Source organism: Tigriopus californicus, chromosome 10, assembly GCF_007210705.1.
Source record: "Tigriopus californicus strain San Diego chromosome 10, Tcal_SD_v2.1, whole genome shotgun sequence".
Lineage (NCBI taxonomy): Eukaryota > Metazoa > Arthropoda > Copepoda > Harpacticoida > Harpacticidae > Tigriopus > Tigriopus californicus.
The window spans coordinates 15829199-15849128 of NC_081449.1; the positions used below are offsets into that span (position 1 = coordinate 15829199).

The window sequence follows — 19930 nt, forward strand, 5'->3', positions numbered from 1 at the left end:
CAGGGAGGAGTCAATCCCTGGCAACAAAGATAGAAAAATAAGACGAAGAGGCACCACCGTGTTCCCCTTATGCCGTGTTCTTTTCCCTCCCTCCCTTTCTGTCTCCTCTCCCCCTCTTAGGGTCTTTTTCCCCTTTGGGGATTCCTCCCCAGAATGGCTAGACGCAGTGCGCAGAAACACACACACACATGCATACGTACGCCAAAAAAGCAAACTTGGTCCTGGGACTTGGATCAGGTGTGTAGTTCAAAGAAGTTTCATTTCCTTGAAACCTGGCATGAACTCAGCCACTCACCAAACATGATATCGTTGAATAGGTACAAACGATGTGAAGAAGAAAAAGAGGCTGGACTGCTTGTAGTGTTAGTGGGACGAGAACTGACGAGTCATGGCGATTCAAGGCCAATTTGATTTTGTTTCTCAAATTGTAATCGTCACGTTTCAAGAGTTTCAAGAATTTCCAGACGTCAACGAGATCGCTCAAATCTCAGCCCCTTCTTGGCTGGCCTCGACAATGCACGTACTCGTAGTTCTCCCTCTCTGTCTCCTTCTCGTCCCGAGATTCTGAGAGCGGCTTGAATCGTTGTTTTTTTTGTATTCTCAGCACGCAAAATGTTCGAAGTAGAAAAATAATAATAATCATATACCCCTCAGAGAGTCTATTTGAGAGAGCAGCCAAGGTGCCTCGTCAAGATGGTGGCTCTGAAATAATAAAAACCAGCCAGGAAGGCGAATATGATGATGCACAGAGGTACAAAAACTTCCCCGAGATTCCTGCTGTGCGTGAATCTCGTCTTCCAATTTACCTTGTCGTTGATCCATCACGACGAGCCTTTTTTCCACGTACGAGTATGATTCTCCTAACTCTCTCGCTCTCTGGCATTTGCTCTCCTGACTTCGTTCTAATTGGAGAAACAACCAAGCAACCAAGAAGCCATTCCTGAATACTGAATCAGTGTTGTGAAATTCCAGACATCCTTCGTCGACGACATGACTTAAAAATCCGCCTTGTTTGACATGCTCCACTTGGGACTGACATCGGAATCTGTCCAATAACAGAGGTTTTCTCATGATGTCAATCCACATCCTTCGATTTCAAATCCAAGAGCATGTCTGCTTCTTGAGGGGGAAGTTTAAACCCAACATGCTTTTGTAGCTCTACTACAAGCATTCAACAGTATTACTTAAATACAAGCCAGTGTTATGCAGTAGGCATACCAACTACAATATGTTGTGTACACATGCGCAGTACACAGTACAATGTTCCTGGGGCTCGAAAATGTCAGGATAATCACAGACATTACGACCGATGCATTTTCGTTCCCCATTCAAACCCGACCCTGGTTGCCTATTATATAGAACTCCTCTTATGGCAATGTCTCCGACGAGGTGAGGAAATCCGATAAAGCCCGATAAAACCGTTTTTATGGCCAAGGATATCGGGCTTGGTGGCCAAAGGGTGACAGGATGACTCTCCGTTCGAATGGATATTATGTGCCAAAACCCATGTCGTTTCTCTCTCTCTCTCTGTCTCTGTTTTTGAGGAGGAACATGATCCTAGGTCGTCATTTAGATAATGGCGTTCCGTTTTTCACCAACTGGATTGTCCTGGTTAGAGCCAGTCTTAGTATGATTTCCCCCTTGTCCTCCTTTCCTTTGAATTAGACAGAAAGGTTTTTCTCCTATCCTCCGGTCTCAGTCACAACAATTGCAAGATAGTGTAAGGCTACTACACATTTAGAGGGAGGAGAAGGAGAAGAGACTAAGAGCTGTGTGAAAATGTGCACCTTGAGTGATCCCATGAGACCCAGAGAACCCCCAGGCCACTAGCCAGCATGAGCTTCAGTAAGACTTGTTTGGTCGCGGCCACTGCAAATGTATCAGCAACAACAAGACCAAAGCATTGGGAACAGGTTCGTCTGAACGTCTAGGGAAAATTGAAAGCTACGTATTTGGCCAGCCTTCTCTATACGGGGATTAACGAGGGGATTTTTTTCACCAAAAGGGTGCCTCACCATTCGAGCCAAATCACTTGTTTTGACAGTTTTGGAAGCAAGCCCTCGCTCCCATTCGCAATCAATCATCAATATAAGTACTTTTAAGTGCAAACTTGCAAATCGCTTGCTTGGCTGAACCATCATGTACTTGGTTATTTTTTTTGTTGTTATCACGCCAAAATGTGTTTGAGAGCTTTTTGTTTGACGTGGTGGGAGCACAACACGCACCCCTCAAGTTCAAATAAGCTTTTCTCGTGGTTATTTTATTGAAATGCAGGGTTTGTGTCCTCCCATTATTATTCAGTCGATCGGTGTCTTTCCGTTCTGACCAATACAGTTCATGGCTTGTTCTGTCACTGTTATTGGCTGGCACCCGACGGTCAATGGAGGGAGCCGAAGAATGCTCGCTAATTGGCCAGAGCCAATCTTCCAATCCCGCCCGAGAAATAAGAGGTTGAGTGAAAAAGGGAGGTCCTTGGTTGCGAAGGTGCGACTACAAGCTGTCAACCGAGAATGCCAGGGCAGATCCCGGTTGGAGAGTTGGCGCGGAAGGAAACAGCGGGACACTGAGTCATTGGATGGATGGATGGATGAATAGATTTGTGACCCTATTTTTTTCTATCATTCCAGGTGTGGCTGCAAGAAGTCGGAAAAAGGCGGACAAACCCTTTACATCCGTATCATCATCCAATGGCAGCACCAGTTCAACAACAACAATGTCTTCTTCATTTTCGGGCAGCCTTCCTTCGATCAAAAACAATTTGTCCTCTTCAAATTCCGCCTCAAGCAATATCAGTGTGAACAAAAAGGCTAGCGAGGGTAATGCGACTGAGAAGAAACGCGGACCTGGAAGACCTCCAGGATCCACGCGTCAAAGCATCGAACAACAAAGACTCAACGCCGACAAAGGTGAGTTCGGCAGCCTCATTGGTTTGATTTCAACCAAACGTATAAACTTACTGTATCTTCCTCTTGCAGCTCGAAGCGAGGCTGGCGCACCTCCGGGAAAGAAGTCTAAAATAGACAGTGTCCCTGCCTCAACTGATCCTGCAGACTTGAAGGCCAAGAACAAAATCGACGTGGAAGCTCTCCTCAAAGGCACCAATCCGTTGAAATGGAGTGTGCAACAAGTGTGCGACTTTGTCAAAGATTTGCCCGGATGTTCTGATTATGTTGAAGACTTCCTGCTCCAGGAGATCGACGGCCAAGCCCTTATGTTGTTGAAGGCCGACCATCTGATGTCGGCCATGGCCATCAAATTAGGGCCAGCCCTGAAGATCTGCTCGGCTATCGATGCTATGCGAGAAGAGCTCAAACAAAACTGACGGCGGGCACACAAGAAACGGATCCTCTTTAAACTTGGGCAGACCTTGATCACAGACTTTGATCTCATTGAGGAGGAAAACAACAACAACAACAATAATAACAAAAACAAAAAAAGTAATCAGAACTCAAACTTCAATGAAACGAAGCTAGGCGTTAACGCTACTGATGACGACTTTGAAGATAACTTGTCAGACTTGGAAGAGAGCAAGCTTTTCGAAGAGCTTGCCTCCCAGGCCTCCTCCACGGCAGCCTCTTTCGAAGAAGAGGATGATGATGATGACGACGATACCAATGACGCGGATTAAGAAGTCGGATCTGTTTCTTGTGGCCAACGAGAATTCGTGTGAAAAGTATGGACGAACCTGGTTCACTTGTGCTAGTAGAGTGCGTGTCTATAAGTATCCCGTTTGTGTAAAAGTATAATGAAGAATAAGTTTGCCGTCTGTTATGCTTGCCCAGGTTTCTTCGGAGACGGGCTCATGTGTTTTGTATAGCATTTACTTACCATTCACTCCTACATACAAACCCATATATCAGTCAATATAAATGTTTACTCTAATGTCTAGTTGTTTTCGAATCAGTGACCAATTGCTGTTTCATTGGAGCTAGCTAAGCTTTGACAAGAGAAAGAGGTACCCTCTCTTCATCTGGAATTTTTAGGTCATGTGTACCATAAGGAACTTGTAGCAGAAAATATGTTGGTATTCAAGGTGTTATGTAGTCAACAGGTGGAAGTTTGTAGATTGATGAAATAATGTCTGATTAGGAAGAGAATAATGAATAAGCCGAAGTTTCAAAACCTGGGGCATGAGTGATTCTGGAAAAGATTGGAACTTAAAACAGAGAGGTGGCCAAAAGTGCCGACGTCTTGCCCACCAGTTTTTCGTTTCAAGTTTAATTTGAGGGAATTGCATTCTTGATATAGAGGGCCTTTCGTACATAACCATCTTACAAAAATTGGCATTCCAAATTGAAGAGCACAAAGGCTATGAGCCAACATCAATCACAAGGTACTGTAGACATATCAAAAAGAGTATAACACCTCCAAAATTGTTCCCCACATTTCTCGAAGGACAGGCAAGCTTGTTGGACAAATAACATCTCAGAGAAGAACGAGATCAAAAATATCAATGCTCAATGAATGCCTGTCAAGGCTGAGCAAGGTGCCAAATTACAAGGCTAAGGATACCAAACTCAGTATATGCGTGAGCAGTACGGCACCGCCCTTTGAAAGAAATTATGCTCAAATTTGAAGCATTTGTTGAGTATGACATGGCCGTCAGTTTCTAAAAACATCATTATGATCTAGTTAGTTGTTTGGATTCGATATGTCTTGTAATGTTTTTACTGAACATCAATCTTTACTTTTTATTTGCCATTAAGAGTAGAGTTGTCCTGATCAGGTCAAAGTGTCTATAAGAGATATAGAAATGGCTTTTTGATTTCCGGCTCATCTGTTTATGACTTTTTGTCATGGCTTTCTAAAAAAAAAGGTACGTGACTAAGACTGAAGCCGTGGTCAAAAGATAATGTGTTCCGGATTTGCCTGGCCTTGGAGGTTGAAGCCAGACCCACAACAAGAGCATGTGCACCTTGGCCAAAGAGCTCAATATGGGTAGGACCACCATCCAAAGGGCCATTCATGATCTGGGAGCACATTCTTTCCTTTGTCGATTCCGCCAGCTCCTCACTGATAACAGCCTTTCACACAAGTCCAAAGGGACTTGAAAATGGTTCGAGGACAATCTCCAAGTTTTTCGGCCATGGTCAATGTGGCCTCCATCCTCAGCAGACTTATTGCCGATTGATTATGGTATTTGAAGCACCCAGGAGAGAAGGTCCTGAACTCCTCCAACAACAGTGTAGATAACCTGTAGGCTGTCGTTGACAAGGAGTGGGCTGCCATGAATAATGATTTTGTCAGCTTTATCTGCAGAACCCTCCGGCCTGAAATTGAGGCATTGTTGGCAGCCAATGCAGGCTATTTGAGCTAAAGAAAGGTATTGACTTAATAATAAGCATCTAAAAATATTATTTTGATTGGACAGATACTTTTTGAGTTAGATGGCAAAGTTTGTAGGAGGCGCCGATTTTCCACGGTTCTCTGAGACAGACTGTAGTCATCAATTAATGTTTTTTTGGGGGGCACATTTAGTATACGCAACACCTTCTTGGCGCAAGATCGCTATCACTAAAATGTTTGCCTTTTATCAACTGATTTTAGCTGTTTGTCGTAAGTTTTCTTGCTCATTTGTTCATATATGTTATACATGTACAAATTGCATCATTGAAATCAAAATTCGTTGCCAGAACAATCAAGTTCAACAATGGCTTTTTAACACATTCCAGAAATTAGGAGTGCTCAATGCCCTCCTTGATAATAGAATCCCTTTCAACTTCGAACCAAGTGACGCTTACTTATCTTTTTGCAATGATATGATGCTAACACCCTGACGTTTGAATCGATTTATACATAGAGAGAGTGGTGAGTGATCATCTATTATAAAACATCTCTTATTCAGTTTGCCCCCAGCTGGTCTCCTCATGATGGAAAGTTTACCACAGCAAGATGCAAATTGCTTCCTAGTGTGGCACTTGGTTATTTGGATTCGATTCCACACTCTGAACATTTTGATTGATGTGGTTACGTTGAAGCATTTATAAATGAATGAAGCATTCTCGCCCTGACCTTGCTTGATTCAATTAGCTTTTACTCAGAGATCTTAGCTTTAGGAACGCTTCTTTGGACTAACTCTACACGAGCTTCTTTCCTGATGTTTTGCGTTTTAACGTAATGAAAAGAAAACTTATCCTCATATTTCGTTACGATTTAGTTTTGATGACATAGGCATATGGTCCGAAGAAATTAAGATAAATTGATTGTTTCATTGTCATGAAACATCATATCAAAAGTGGTGTAGCGTTACAACTCATCAATATCTTTCAATTTTTAGAATAAGGCGCCTAAATTACTTCAGCATATAAGTCTTTTTTGTCCCTGAAACTAACCTTGGCCAGCACTCTTTGCTACATTATTCTTGTTGCCAATACAAAGAGTTTTAAAAAGGGAGCGCTGCGGGCAAATAAATAATCCGATAAATCCGGGCCAGGGCTTTTTGTGCTTTTGTTTGTTCTTTGTTTGTTCCTAATGGAGTCGCTTGGCAGCTCTGTCATTTGCATGATGATTAGTGTCCCTAATAAGATATGTTGCGACTTTGTTATCACAGCCATCATTAATTCATATATTACCCTTGGATAGGACCGCAAGCTCTCCCATTTACCCTGGTACAGCAGCAATTCATATGACATATGACAAAAATGCCACAAAAGATGCCTTGATTAGTTAAGCATGCGATGGAAACAAGGATGGCATAATGACAAGAGGACCCTCTACTAACAGGCTTTTAGCCTTGTGATAAAAATGCATGAAAAATTCTAATAGCTACAAAACAGTTACTTTTTCACCAAAACTGATGTTTGAATAATTCATCCCAAACTCGGCAATAAGATGAATACTAAGGATAATGGCATTTCCCTTTTTTAGGTCTACTTATAACAAAAAAAAGATTCCCCAATCCTGGAAGTGGGGTAGCAATATTCGAATCATGAATCTTTATTTGATATTTCATCGGAAGGATTTGTATAAGAGTCAGACAAATATCACGAAGGTTGTTTAAAGTTGCTTTAAAATCCACACCAAGAGGGCTTGCGACCAGATCGCCGTGCTGAGCTGCATTTGCATTGCCAGGCTTTATTTGAGAGCGGACACGCCGATCGGGAAATGACACACGAGCCCGTGGCTTTGCCGAGACATTGACATCGCTTGGCGCAGGATTGCCACAAAATGCCCGTACCCCCTGAGCTCCATCTGGAGCAACGGCTCCACGTGTCCCAACAGTCACCCCAACCAGCCTCGGTCTCTGAATTAGTATCAAGAATATAATGATTGGTGGTCTTTCAGATTTTTGATAGTGAGAAGGTGAAAGGAGGGAGGGTTCAAGTTCTGCTAAACATAATCGCTGAGGTTGTGGTAAGTGGTTCAACGCTAACGAAAATCAAGCACATTTTTCAAGCATTCACGCCTACTGGATGAAACCATTCAGGGTCACCGTAGTGTACTTTTGGAATCTATACGGACGTCAAGGAGAGGTCTTTTTTTGGTTAAAAGTTCAATATGATGTATGAATAGATTCCCTTTTAAGCTTGAAAAAAAAAAGAATTTATTTGTGTTTCAATTTCAGTTTTATGGTTGTGTTGCTCAACTTAAATCTCAGCCATTGAATATCATGGTTTAGATTCGAAAAGTAAGCAGATAAGATTGAAAAAAAGGAAATATAATAATGAACTCATAATTTAAATAACCCTAACATTCATTTACTGAAAAGTACCGAAAGCTGATATCAATGGCGATTTCATTCCAAAAAAACTGATTTAAGCAACATCCAAAGAAGAGGTTCTCATCTTATTATCTGATATGGCCTTCATTTGCAACTTATGGTGGCTTTGCGAAATCTTTTTTATTCATGTTGTTGGTCCAAATTTGATGATATTTCCTTTACATTTGTGATATTGGGAAAGGAAAAAAAAAGATTTGTAGAGAGTCTTGAAGGATAGCCAAGGTTCAAATATCTATTCGGGCACTTTTGATTTAAATTATTGACCGATTCAATTTTCAATGGTCAAGGTGAAATTACAGTTATTTCCGCCTGCCCTGTACAACGAGGTTATTTATAATAATTTGTCAAAAAAAGAAGCTTCCCAAATTGCCCCTGAACTTGATGCAAACTAAAACGAACAACAATCGGGTTTTCAATCAAAAATTCTCACTCCAAGTATGCACCCTCATGTTAACACCTCGAATTGAGCTGAGGATCAATTGACCAATAGTGACATTACATACCTGTGACTAGATTAAGTCCAACCAGACAAACAAAGGCCAGTGAAATAACAGCGATGCCCCACTTCATGTTGGATGTTGGTGCTAGTATTAGTATGTGTGTTTGTTTCTGACCGTATGTGAAAAGCACTTTGCTCAAACTATATCCTATAGCGCCGTCTCACGGGCTTTTATAGTACGTTGTGATGCGATGCCTCCATCCATGGCCAGCAACAAAACTGGGACTTTACGCCAAGCTTGCTGTCTAACAACTTTTTGAGCCGATGCAAGGGAATACCGGCCAACGACTTCCCGAGAAATCGAAACAAAAATGGAATTTCCAGTACGTTTCCCCACGATTTTTGTGTTTTTGATTGAGGAACTGCTCTCTCCAAGTCTTGTTTGTTCTATTCACAGAAACAACATCGCAAAAGCTTGCGATGAGTCGAAGGATTACGTGGAGAACTAAACAAGCCATAGTCCTGAAGGTTCTCTATAAACGTCGTACATGGGTAAAAAAAACGTTTTGAAGGCCATAATACCCTCCATGTATCCGCATGTTAAAGATTCCCTTTGCGTTTTGAAGAAGGCGAAACTTTACCAAAATTTATTGTGATCTACCGAAGAGCTAGCAATCCAACAACTCAAGATTTAAAGGTGAAATATTTTCATAATATTTGATTACAAAGTGACAAAATATGTAGTAAAATAATCTCAAAAGAGGCTAAATCTTAAAAGAATGAAAGAATCGAAGGGTATGGCATATTGTAATTTTTGCAACGTTTTCAAAATTGAAGATCAAATGACAAGTAAAGAAATTAAGCATTGCATACTCGTCATTTTTTTTCAGTTGAGCCTAAATGGTGTAACAACGTAGCTTAACCAACGACATCTCTAGTAATCAGGTAAAATTATCTTACCCTACTCCAAAGAAAAATGTTTTAAATGTTTTACTTTGGCTTCTTCCTTTGGAATGAAGTGTTACCGTAGTAAAGCCCAAGAGTGCATCATTCTTGCACTTTTGTATTAATACAGAGCACACAACTGTACTATTCTATTGTTTTGGTTCTCTCTAGTCTCGCATGTCTTGCGGTGCGTCTGCTGTTCCCAATAATCACTCGTATCTTAGTTCTTCATCTGGAAACATGGAAACATCATTTGGCTTTATCGTTCTCATCCTGATCTTTATCACGCCCACATAACAACAACATATTTGTTCATAAAATCGCAAATTTGTTGCAGTAAACTACTTTCAATTCCCAAACGTAATATTCTAAAGTTTTTGAAAATATCCTCCTTTTAAGGGCCAAAATTTCCCACTCTTAGAACCTTGTACACCCTATGTTATTTTTGGTTGGGACTTATGAAATGCAATTGAGAATGTTACTTCAATCTTACCCGCTCAGTATACTCCATTTTACTCTTTGATTGATTCTATTCCAAACATGAAGTTGGTCCTACAAACTCCGAAAGGAAAAATGTTCTCCTATTTTGCATTGCAAGCATCTTGTCAGGTACACTTAGTCAGAAATATCGTGCTAAGCCATTGGACTATTTAATTAATTATCACATAATTGATAAGCTAATTATTTCAAAGTTGCGGAAAGAGTTAATATCAGGGAACCAAACAATGCAACATTGCAGACAGCTCTGAATTTTTCAGGCCAAAAGTTGCAGAAAAAGGAAGGTTCATCCAAGTATCAAAATGCAAATATATTCAGAGCAATTACGCCAACTCTCATTACGGATGTTCGTCAATGAAACAAATTAAATTGGAAAAGTTCAATTTTATGATTGTTTGAAACAAAATCGTCAATTTTGTGGAAAGAAAAACAATCTTTAAAAGTGCCTCAAATTTATTTTTTGCGGACTTCCTTTCCGCTACTGGGATTGAAATCCCAGCAGTTTAAGACGAAAAATGTATTAATTTCACCTAACTTTTATTTTCATAAATGATTTGATCGACCAACGAATTAAACATGGCGGATCTGGCTAACCCTTGAATGTAAGGTTAATCTGGAATGTTACCTAAAAAATTATCCAAGTCTGACTTGAAAGATGCTACAGGATCAGAAAGATTTACGTATTCCCTACGAATATTAAAGGGAAGCAAATTGAACAGCCCGAGAAAGAAGAGAAGTGGACTTCATTGTTTGAACTAGTCTGGATTCTCGAGGGCTTGAGGGTGCTCTCAAGACGCACATTATGCCTCGACGGTCACTAGAATTGACCCTAAATCCTGGGTTGGGCTCATAAGTGCTTTTGAAAACGAACAGTATCAGATACCTTTCGTACCGTCTGTGAATACTGTACAATCCCAACCTTTCTAACCTGTCCCAATACGAGACCGCTCTCATATCCTCAATGTTCCTAGTGAAACATCTTTGGACTTGTTCGAGCTTTTGCAAACCTGCTGAACTCATTGGAGCCCAAATGGGCGGGGCATATTCAAGATGCAGGTGGACAATCGACTTGAACAGAGTTAGCATCGTGATACCATCTCTGGACTTAAACGTGCGATATATTCAATCACATGTTTGAAAAGCTTTACCAACTTTGAACTGGAAATGCTCATCGAACTTTCCATTACCTTGAAGAACTAAACCTGAATCCTTCATGGACGAGACCTGCTGAATGCCCTTACCTTCATCATCTAATTGTGGAGTGTCTAGTGGTGTCAACCCAAAGGTCATTGAGCAGAATTTCATTCCTTTCCTTGCCATGCTACTCGCAGCAACCCAAGAGAAGAGTAGATTCGGTCTAGGACCTTTACCAGACAACCAGAATCCTGACCATTCCTACCAACTACCAATTTTGTATCATCAGCATAGGAAGAGATGCTGACAATAATACTACCAAGCTTCTGAAGCGGAGCAGTGAAGATAATGAAGGTAAGGAGAGGACCCGAAATGGAACCCTGAGGAACACCCGACTTGACATCATGTATATCATTAAGGGATCCCTCAACCTTAACCAGTTGACTCCTACCACAAATGAAACTTCTTAACCAATTGAGAACCTAGCCTTTGATCCGAATCTCATGGAGACTGTTAACTAACAGGCCATGACCTACCTTGTCAAACAAAGGCCTTGTCAAAGTCAAGTTTTATTAGTTTTGAATGTGCATGAAAGGCTGATCAGAAATTGTGCTTGAACAATTGTCCCAGTAAAGCTTCAATCTAGCTTTTGTATCTTTAAGTTTCCTAATTTTAGAGAACCTTTGGCGAACCTGTTGGGAAATTCTCAAAATATCCAGAGTTTAAAAAATCATTGGTCCTGTGGCTTCAAAAGATGCAATCTATCTTTTATTCAATGGTAGTAATAAAAAGTTAAAAAAAAGAGGGAAGACATGGTGCATCTCCTTCCAAAGTGATGGAAAAGGTCAACAATCTCTTCCTAAAAGCAACTGTTCATGGAAGTGAGTGGTCCGGCCGGACTTGAGACAAATGATTACTCGCTCTAGGTCTGGATGGTCTGGATCTTTAAAGCAGAAAGGTTTTCCTGAGCTTACAAATGCTCTAGATTATGCTATTTATTCAAAGACGATGAGAAGAGTGGCGTTCTCCTCATGTTTTTATACCAACGACGGTGGTTTTGGCACAGTGACAGTAATTTTTAACCTTTCTAAGCATATTGCCTGGACTGTTACTTTTTTCAAGTTTTCAAACGCCTTCTCGAGTTGAGTTCCGAACTTCCTCAGAACGGCGCACTTTTCCTCTGTTCCCTTGAAATTCTAATGCAAGCAAAAATCAATTGAAATTTTAGCAAGGTCAAATTGGTCCGTCAATTTAATAGCGATAACAAAAAGGAAACAAGCGACGTTCCGAGCGCAATATATAACATACAAAACAATATTCCTTAAGCTCCCCCATTCAAGAGTGGTCGCTTGCTCTTGTATTTGATAAATCGCTTCAGATTGGTGGATGCTAGCCGGACAATCCCACGATTTTCCGCACTCATTTGGTGGCGTTGCCGAGCTGTTTCGTGCTTGATATTTTTCTCCAAATCTCGTAATTTGGGCAACAGCCCGAGTTTCAAAAACAGTCCATCCGTCTCGTCCTCACTGAACATATCAAACATCTTGTCCAGGGCCTCGGCTTTGAGTCGGAGATCACTTTCGCGCGTGGCCGCCACCATCAGGTACGAGGCGGCCATTTCTGAGGCACTACAATCCGGGTGGCCCAACTGTGTGGCCAACGTTCCTAAGCTGCCAATGATTTGCAACAGGTTGAGGCGAATTTTCGGGTAAGGACATTGGGCACCGGCCTCAAGGATGACTTTCAGCTCGGATTCGTTCAGAGACTCGAGTGGGCCCGCCTTGGCCTCTACCAGAGTTTGGGTCAAGGCGCGGAGGGCCGATGTGGCCGCATCCAACAAGTCCTCGGAGGGTGCCGTGTCGTGGGTGGTGGCAAAGCACAAACGCACCAAGTCGGTCCACATGGCTGACACCTTTGACACCCCACCCAGATCGTCCAAGGGCAGCAATTCTACCAAGTTGGCCAAGCACAAGAAAGCCCGAATTTGCAGGGATGTAAAAGCACGTAGAATTTCCGGACCTTGATAACGGCCCCGGAGATCGGTTTTGAGCAAAGTAAGCACATTTTCCGCAGGTAGACTAGCTTTGTGGAGTACTGTGTCCACAATTTGACGCGATTGGATGAACTCGAGCACGGCCACGGGTAAAGCGGGCAGTTTGGATGGGGACTCGTCTTCGCAGGGAGTGCCGTTCATGTCCATTTCATCAGAGTCACCGTGAGAGCTCTCGTCGTCTTGCCATTGATCGTCGTCATCATCATCATCGTCCAGGGTGCAGCATATATTAGTGAGTAACTCCAGGCCGGTTTGTTGGGCATGTAGGGTATAGAGTAGATCTTGCCGAAGTTGTTCGAGCTTCACGTCTAACTGCGGGTCTTCGGGTTGGGGAGTGGTGTGAGCCTGGTCAGATTCATGGCCCGGGGATGTCGGATTGGGGCGCAATGGGCATTGGCTGGTATAGTCGTGAACCTGTAAGGCAGAATCGTGTTAGATTGGATAATTATTGACGAGCGGTGGATAATTCATGGCCTTAAGAGGTTTTCTTGAGCTGAAATCCACGGCAAAATTGTGAAAAATAGCAAACACGATCCAATTTGGTGTGGCAATGCAATGCAATCAATGTCAGTAATATACGCTCATACACTTGAGCAGGGACTTTGGCTCTAGTGTCCTTGACATGGTTAAGCAAAGAATGGTGGTCATGATTTTTAACTTGGCGCCAATTGTGCCAAAGCAATCCACATGCCAATGAGCATGTTAGGCTCATGGCAATACTTTCGTCAGTGGCTCCATAAGAAACCAAAAAGCCAACAGAGAGATGAACTGCATTGTTGTAGCTGGATCACCCCTACGTACATCCTGAGCCATGAGCCTTGAGCAGCGGCCTCAATAACCCTCTCTTACCATTTGACGAGCATCCCAGGCCAATCCATCAGCCAGCACGCTCAAAACTTGGGCTCCGGCTCGATCCTGACCGGCTGGGTTGACATTCAGGGCCACGCCCACGGCCAGCATTTGCCAATGGCGCGCCGGACCCGAATCGACCGGTCGGCCAAACAGGGACGACAAGAACTCGGGTGGAGTGGGGAGGACCGTCATGGTAGCCGTCGGTTGACCTTCAGACACGGTCAGAAAGCATTGCAAGGCCGGCAAGGCCAATTTCAGGGGAGTGGACGGCGTCAGACAGCGAAATAAAGCCGGGCTGAGATCCCGGCGGTGGAAGATTTCCCAGGCCGTGTCACTGGCCTCGCACAAGTTCCAAAGCAAACTGAAGGCCTCCACGCCTAGGGCGATTTCCACGGGATGGGCGCTGTGCGGGTCAATCAGCGGCAAGAGCGCGCCCAAGGGCGTCATGATGTCGTCTTGAGCCACCATATGCTGGCAGATGTCGGGTGAGACCAACGAGAGGTTGTGACAAGCCCCCACGGCGGCTAACCGAGACTCGAGTTGGAGATCCCGGTCCAGCATGAAGGGCGCGGCATAGCGTACCAACTGGGCCTCCAGAATGGGTCCGGCCAAAGCAGCATCCACCAACATGGCCAAACTATTCAGACCAATTTCCGTCTCATTAGCCGAACCTATGAAAGCAATGCCCGCCAATGGACTTATTCATAAAAAGCTCTGGGTAACGGCCGAAACGGCTCAGCCCACCCCAACCCTTGAACTACCTACCGCTCTTGAGTTGTTCCAAGATCCGGGCGATCAAAGCGGCATCGCTGTCAGTGGGTTGGGCGCGCTCGCCCATTGAGGCTGAGTCCCGTCCCGCTCGTCGGCTAGCTGGACCCTGGCCGTGCACGGGTTGGAGGCGTTGGTGCCGATGGGCTCGAGGTCGACCGCTTTTACCCATAATCTCTCGGACACGTGGTATGAGTCGGTATGAATGAGCGAGGGCCAGCCCACGCGTCCAAACGGTCCACACGGCCCAATCTCAAAACAACAACAATAACTTGGTGTCTGTCTCTGTGTTGAGGATCGGTGAGAAACAGCTGACAGTAGTCAGGGTGGCCGTGGAGCTATTGGACAGACAACGGGAAATAGAGCCATGTGGCCACCGGCTTACGACGGATGGGTTGTTTCTCGGCTGAGAGATGGGTCATTATCTAAAGGAGTCTTAGGTAGACCGTCCTCAGATCTGTATGCTGGTTTCCAGTTCCCACCCCCCATTCGAATGATGACGCTCAAGCTTAGCTTCAAGTATTCAAGCCCAAATCAGTTGGGTCTATAGATCTTGAGTTCATCTATTTATCGACTTGTCTGGCTTGCTGCTCAAGATTTTCGTGCTTATGTTTATTTACGCCTCTAATTTCTCTTCTTTTTCTGGGTTGGGATGGTTGGGGTACCCAACGTGGTTTAGTGAACGCAAATTTTGAAATAGGACGGTACTGAATAGCATCTCAAAATATGCGCTCACCAATCTCGTGGGTACCCCATTGGAGGAAATTGGCCCAATTGTTTTCAAGTTTACCTCTTTAACTGGAACTGAAGAAAAACGGCACACATCGATAATAAGATACTCGAACCCAGTATGACGAACATTGTCTTGCCAAAATTTGTATTTAACTCAAATCTATTTTTTCTGTGAGGACACTTAGCAAATTATGAACATTGCAAAAGCTGATCACTGTTAAAATAAGGTTGAACCCAAAGCACCCAATTCAATCATGAAAAGGACAAGCAACAACAAAACAACAAATTAATTCCCACATAAACCAATATTTATCTGCATCTTATCTTTTGAAAACAGCTGCAATTCCATTGCATTTCAAAATGATAGAATTGTAAAGACCTCCAAACCAACTTTATTTTTCTGCTTCACAAATGATACAAGAGAGAAGAGGCCTCTAGAATGCGGTTCAAATCCACAATAACTAAGGCCAGGGCCAGGATCGGATACATATGCAATAGACTTCCCATGAAGAATCTTCCCCTCCCAATAGTCCTTCAACTCTTCCGGATCTACGTCACCCCAATTTTTCTCTACGGCCTACACCTTTGGTTTCCCAACTCCGCCCAATCCGCCTCAAATCCGCCGATGCCACCTACACCAAGTTCCTCAAGCGATACCTCTGCGTGCCCAATATGCCAACAATGCATGGACACATTTTCTATGTGAAACCGAGCCCCTCACCATCGGGCTGGCAAGGTTAGTGTCCAACAGTGTTGGGAACCTGACCTTTCCGGACGTGAAGTCCGGACACAAGTTGTCCTTCCGGTCAAGGACTTGCTTACACCTTATTGTCCTTGCCCGACATCCCTTCGGAGTATTGGCAGTCACGTACCTTTGTCCATCTCCCAGCCAAATGCCATCAGCGATGGGAGTTGACAAAGGATCTGTTCAATCTGGCCCATCCACTCTACTGCAATAACCAAGATTTTCATCACTTACCTCTACCTACCTGTCTTTGTACTATCTGCAACTCACCTCTTACCTTTTTTCATGTGCATTGAACCAATTTAGTCATACTCATTGTGATATCCCTTTCTAGTCAACTATTTTATTGCTTTACCTTTTTGACATTCTTCTTGTTTTACCATTTTGTATAATGTATATACATCAGATTTTATTTTATAGTTACTTTTACGCCATGACATGACCAAGAGTCGCAATAAAGATTATTATTATTTTTTTATGATAAACAGTCTAAGAGAAAAGGTAGTAATTGTCAAGGATGAAGAAACCCTTCTTAACTGACTGATCTTGCAACATCTCTTCTTTTTGTGGTTGCAAACCAAGGATGAAGGGCAAATATGTTCTCATTCATTGACTAGCACTGTGTTTAGAAATGCTACCTTTTATTACTAATGGTATAATAATAGCCTTAATTGCAATTCTTGGTCATGTCAGTTTGTGAATATTGTCAAAATACAAGTGCCATTATCATATGCAGATTTTGATACAAGAGCTAAAAAATGAATTGGTCAGATTGATACAATAGCACCCTTACACTGCACAAAAAATGGTTTACATTCTGCACTTCAGAGGGCGCTGTGTGAGTCAGCCTCTTTGAATTATAATACCTTTGTGTTGTTTTTTGTCAAATTCTTTCAAAATCTTATGTATAATATATGACCTGGGTCACATGACGTCTGGAGAAGAAATGGCTTTCATGGCACGTCACAATTAGTTAATTCAGCAATCTACCGTGCATCTTCTTGTTTTGTTTGGCTGTCTGACTTTGCAAATATGGGCCTTTATAGTTTGTTGAAGTGTGAGATCACAACAATATTGATTATACTTGGTTCAGTCAAGGACACTAAAGCACTCTTTAGAGTCCCTGTTTCAGTGTACTTGGGAAAAATGAAGGGGGTAACTGCAAGCACTAGATAAACTAGTGGTTTGGGTAAATGATGACGTGTCAAAGACAAGACAAGTCAAGGGTTTTGTATTGATACAACATGTGATGGTTATGAAATTAAGTCTTAGATTACTGTTCAGATACTGCTCCACTGTAATGAGAGCATGTTATTAGAACCTATATGCCCAACTTAACAAATTACTTAAAATACACTAGTATGCCATGGCAATATAAAGCTTCTTTGAAGCTTATGCTAGGCTTGTTTTATTGTGCCTTGTTTTTTATACTGAGGTCTGTATTTATGCATAATTTTGAGAACCTTAGTCATCATGGTCCCTAGATAGTAGTAGATGCCAATGATGGTAACGCCTGGGGCATCTTCAATAATGTGGTGAGGGAGGATGAGAGAAGGGGCTCAAAGCATTTGGTGATATAGCACTCCAACCCATTGCTGGATCAACTACGCCCATTGGGCTTCCTGTCATGGTTTCAAGGACCATGAGGCTCTGTTTGCCAATAATCAGTTCTCATATTTTCTCCTTGGTGACCTATGTCTTGGAAAGAAGGTGAAGGCATGACTTTGGCTCTGGTCAAGATACTGTCCAGCTCCCAGTTCCAGCCACTCAAAGCTTATTCCCCTGTCCATAGCAATGTGTTTTGGATCAGTTGAAAAGGTGAACATGAAGTAGTAAAACCATAGACCAACGTGGGATTCTTAAGAAACTTGCATGATTTCTTGATTATTCCAAATATTTGATACATAGAACCAATACAGCTTGAAACATTGCTTCTGCTCCTTGTTTTTTGCCACATGATTCAGTCAAACCATGCATTTTTTGCAGTGTTGAAGATTAGCATGTGGACTGTTCTCTCACATCCCTGCACTAGGAATGGAAATTGAATATTTTTGGTCAGAATTCCATTTATCCTAGGGCCTTATTCTGGGCCTTTGAGACACCATCACTGATTACCTCAGATATGTTGGCATTATTATTGGCAAGAGAAAATCCTTAACTTTGAGGTTAAGTGAAGGGAAAACAATACTTTAAATAGAGATAACAATTTCATTGTCTTGGATTAATCTTGTCCATGTCATGACAATGATATTCAGCCTCTTTGTGTCTCATTCAATCAACACAAGTCATGTACTTTGGAACATAGTTAAGGAAATGTGTGATATGCTGACTGCAGGGCAGTGACTTTGCCTTGACTCAAGGTAGAAACCTGTGAAATCAAGTTGGCCAAGTTGATGCCAGGCTCCTGGACCTTGCTGGGCTTGGGTATACTGAACCTGCGAGGACATGTCCATCCATTTCACTAGGAACGGATGGATAGGACAGGAGGTGACTATGATTACAAAGAAAGGCCTTGGGTCTCCAAAATGACATGGGGCCGACCTCAAGAATTTTCATGCATTTTGATTTGAATATTGCCCAATTACACATGTCCTTCCTTGCACCATTAAGCAATTGTCATGTTAGGACGCAATAAGTGAAATATTTGCATCTGCTTATTCTATTAAAATCTTGTAGGTTATTCCTGATCAGATGTATCTTTCACTTCTCATTCACTTCAGCAGTTACATATTTACATATGCATTGTTAAAGAAAAGCACATTTGTTTTGTTTGTGCTTTCTTTTGAGACTTCATGTGCAGGGTACTTTTGGCTTAAAACAGCATCACTACAATTGTTCTTATGGTAAATTACAAAACTTTTCTCTGGTTGACATTTTGCTACTGACATCAATCTTAGACCTTTGATTTGCCTTTGATTGATGCAAAACAAAACTAACCACTTTTCTGATGGCCATTTTTTCTTGTTTTAGTATTATTCAGACACCCTTCAAATGAAAAGATTGAAAAAAGATACTTTTAGTAGAGTGAACAAAACAGAATAATAAAACTTGACAAATTCTACTTTTGAAAAGCCACATTGTGGATTAAAACAATTCATTTGCCATTTCATTCAACCAATGAATTGAATGTGCGTGCATTGATCTGTTATTTATTCATCACAAAGAGTATGACACTGGGGAGCATCTTAAACAATCTTCTAAATTTTTAACACTATGCAATAGTGGGCCTGCTTCTGGTTTGCTTTTCAACTCGAAGTTTGATATTTGGTTCGATGAGTTTGAAAGTTCAGAAAGTTTGCTTGAACTCATCACTACATCCAACACCAGCATCAAACCTCAAATCTTAATCCGAAGCCTGAAGGTGCCGTCAGGGTGAGTCTGATGGTTTGAAAATGTTACGTTTATGTATGGGTGGTCCATCTGAGTGCTAAAGGTGGGGAAATGTGCCCTCTACTGGTTAGTGATTACTGATGTACTTAAATTGACCTTTCCTTGTTTGTTTGCTCATTTGATTGATATTTTTAAGTTTTTTTGCTTGTTTACAAATATTTGATTCTTATTTCAAATGATTCTGGTGTTGCCAAACCACCAGTACTTAAGCAGCATATTTCTTCTGGTTAACTTAAAAGTTGACTTTTGTTTCTTTGAGAACTTTTGTTCAGGCAAGCCAGGACAAAAAAAGCTGTTTTTAATATTTGAGTCATTAAAAAAAGTATTCCACATTCTTTGCCGCAAGCCTCATTTTCAGTCAATTCCTATCTACCATGTTTGATGAATTGCAGACACCCTTGAATCTTATCACATTAAAAAAAATATATATTCAATGGAGAGAACACAACCCCTTAACAAACATAATGCTGTTGGGGTATATAAGGAATGAAGCAAAGTACATAGTTTGTAACTTACAAGGAATAGGATTACTCAGTATGTCACTGTAAGAAAACCTCTGGAATCTTAACTCTTTCTGCATCTCCCTTTTTTAAGTTTGCTGGCTTTTTATTGGCTGGTATGAAATTATTTCCTCGGTTTTGCTTGTTTGAATCC

The 19930-nt window shown here is 42.0% G+C and overlaps 2 protein-coding genes across 2 annotated transcripts in view; one reads left to right on the forward strand and one right to left on the reverse strand.

The window, feature by feature from the left end:
• LOC131888708 (uncharacterized) overlaps positions 1-3889 on the forward strand; it is a 24897-nt gene extending 21008 nt beyond the window's left edge. The window contains exons 2-3 of the mRNA XM_059237628.1: positions 2628-2906; positions 2976-3889. Of these exons, the coding sequence (XP_059093611.1) occupies positions 2628-2906; positions 2976-3322 (626 nt within the window). The 3' untranslated portion in view covers positions 3323-3889. The remainder of the gene's footprint in view (positions 1-2627; positions 2907-2975) is intronic.
• An 8080-nt stretch (positions 3890-11969) lies between these two features.
• LOC131889392 (HEAT repeat-containing protein 3-like) lies at positions 11970-14692 on the reverse strand. The gene is made up of 3 exons (XM_059238481.1): positions 14407-14692; positions 13639-14312; positions 11970-13203 (listed from the first exon to the last, which is right to left on the reverse strand). The coding sequence occupies exons 1-3, from the start codon at positions 14579-14581 to the stop codon at positions 12058-12060; spliced, it is 1995 nt and encodes a 664-aa protein (XP_059094464.1). The 5' UTR covers positions 14582-14692; the 3' UTR covers positions 11970-12057.
• Between the last annotated feature and the right edge of the window lie 5238 nt (positions 14693-19930).

Excerpts from the sequence above, each read along its gene's own strand:
- LOC131889392 (XM_059238481.1), bottom strand. The coding sequence starts at position 14,581 with ATGGGTAAAAGCGGTCGACCTCGAGCCCATCGGCACCAACGCCTCCAA. Across the intron at positions 14,313-14,406 it reads CTTGGAACAACTCAAGAGCG|GTTCGGCTAATGAGACGGAA; the intron begins GTAGGTAGTTCA and ends TTGCTTTCATAG. Across the intron at positions 13,204-13,638 it reads CCTGGGATGCTCGTCAAATG|GTTCACGACTATACCAGCCA; the intron begins GTAAGAGAGGGT and ends TCTGCCTTACAG.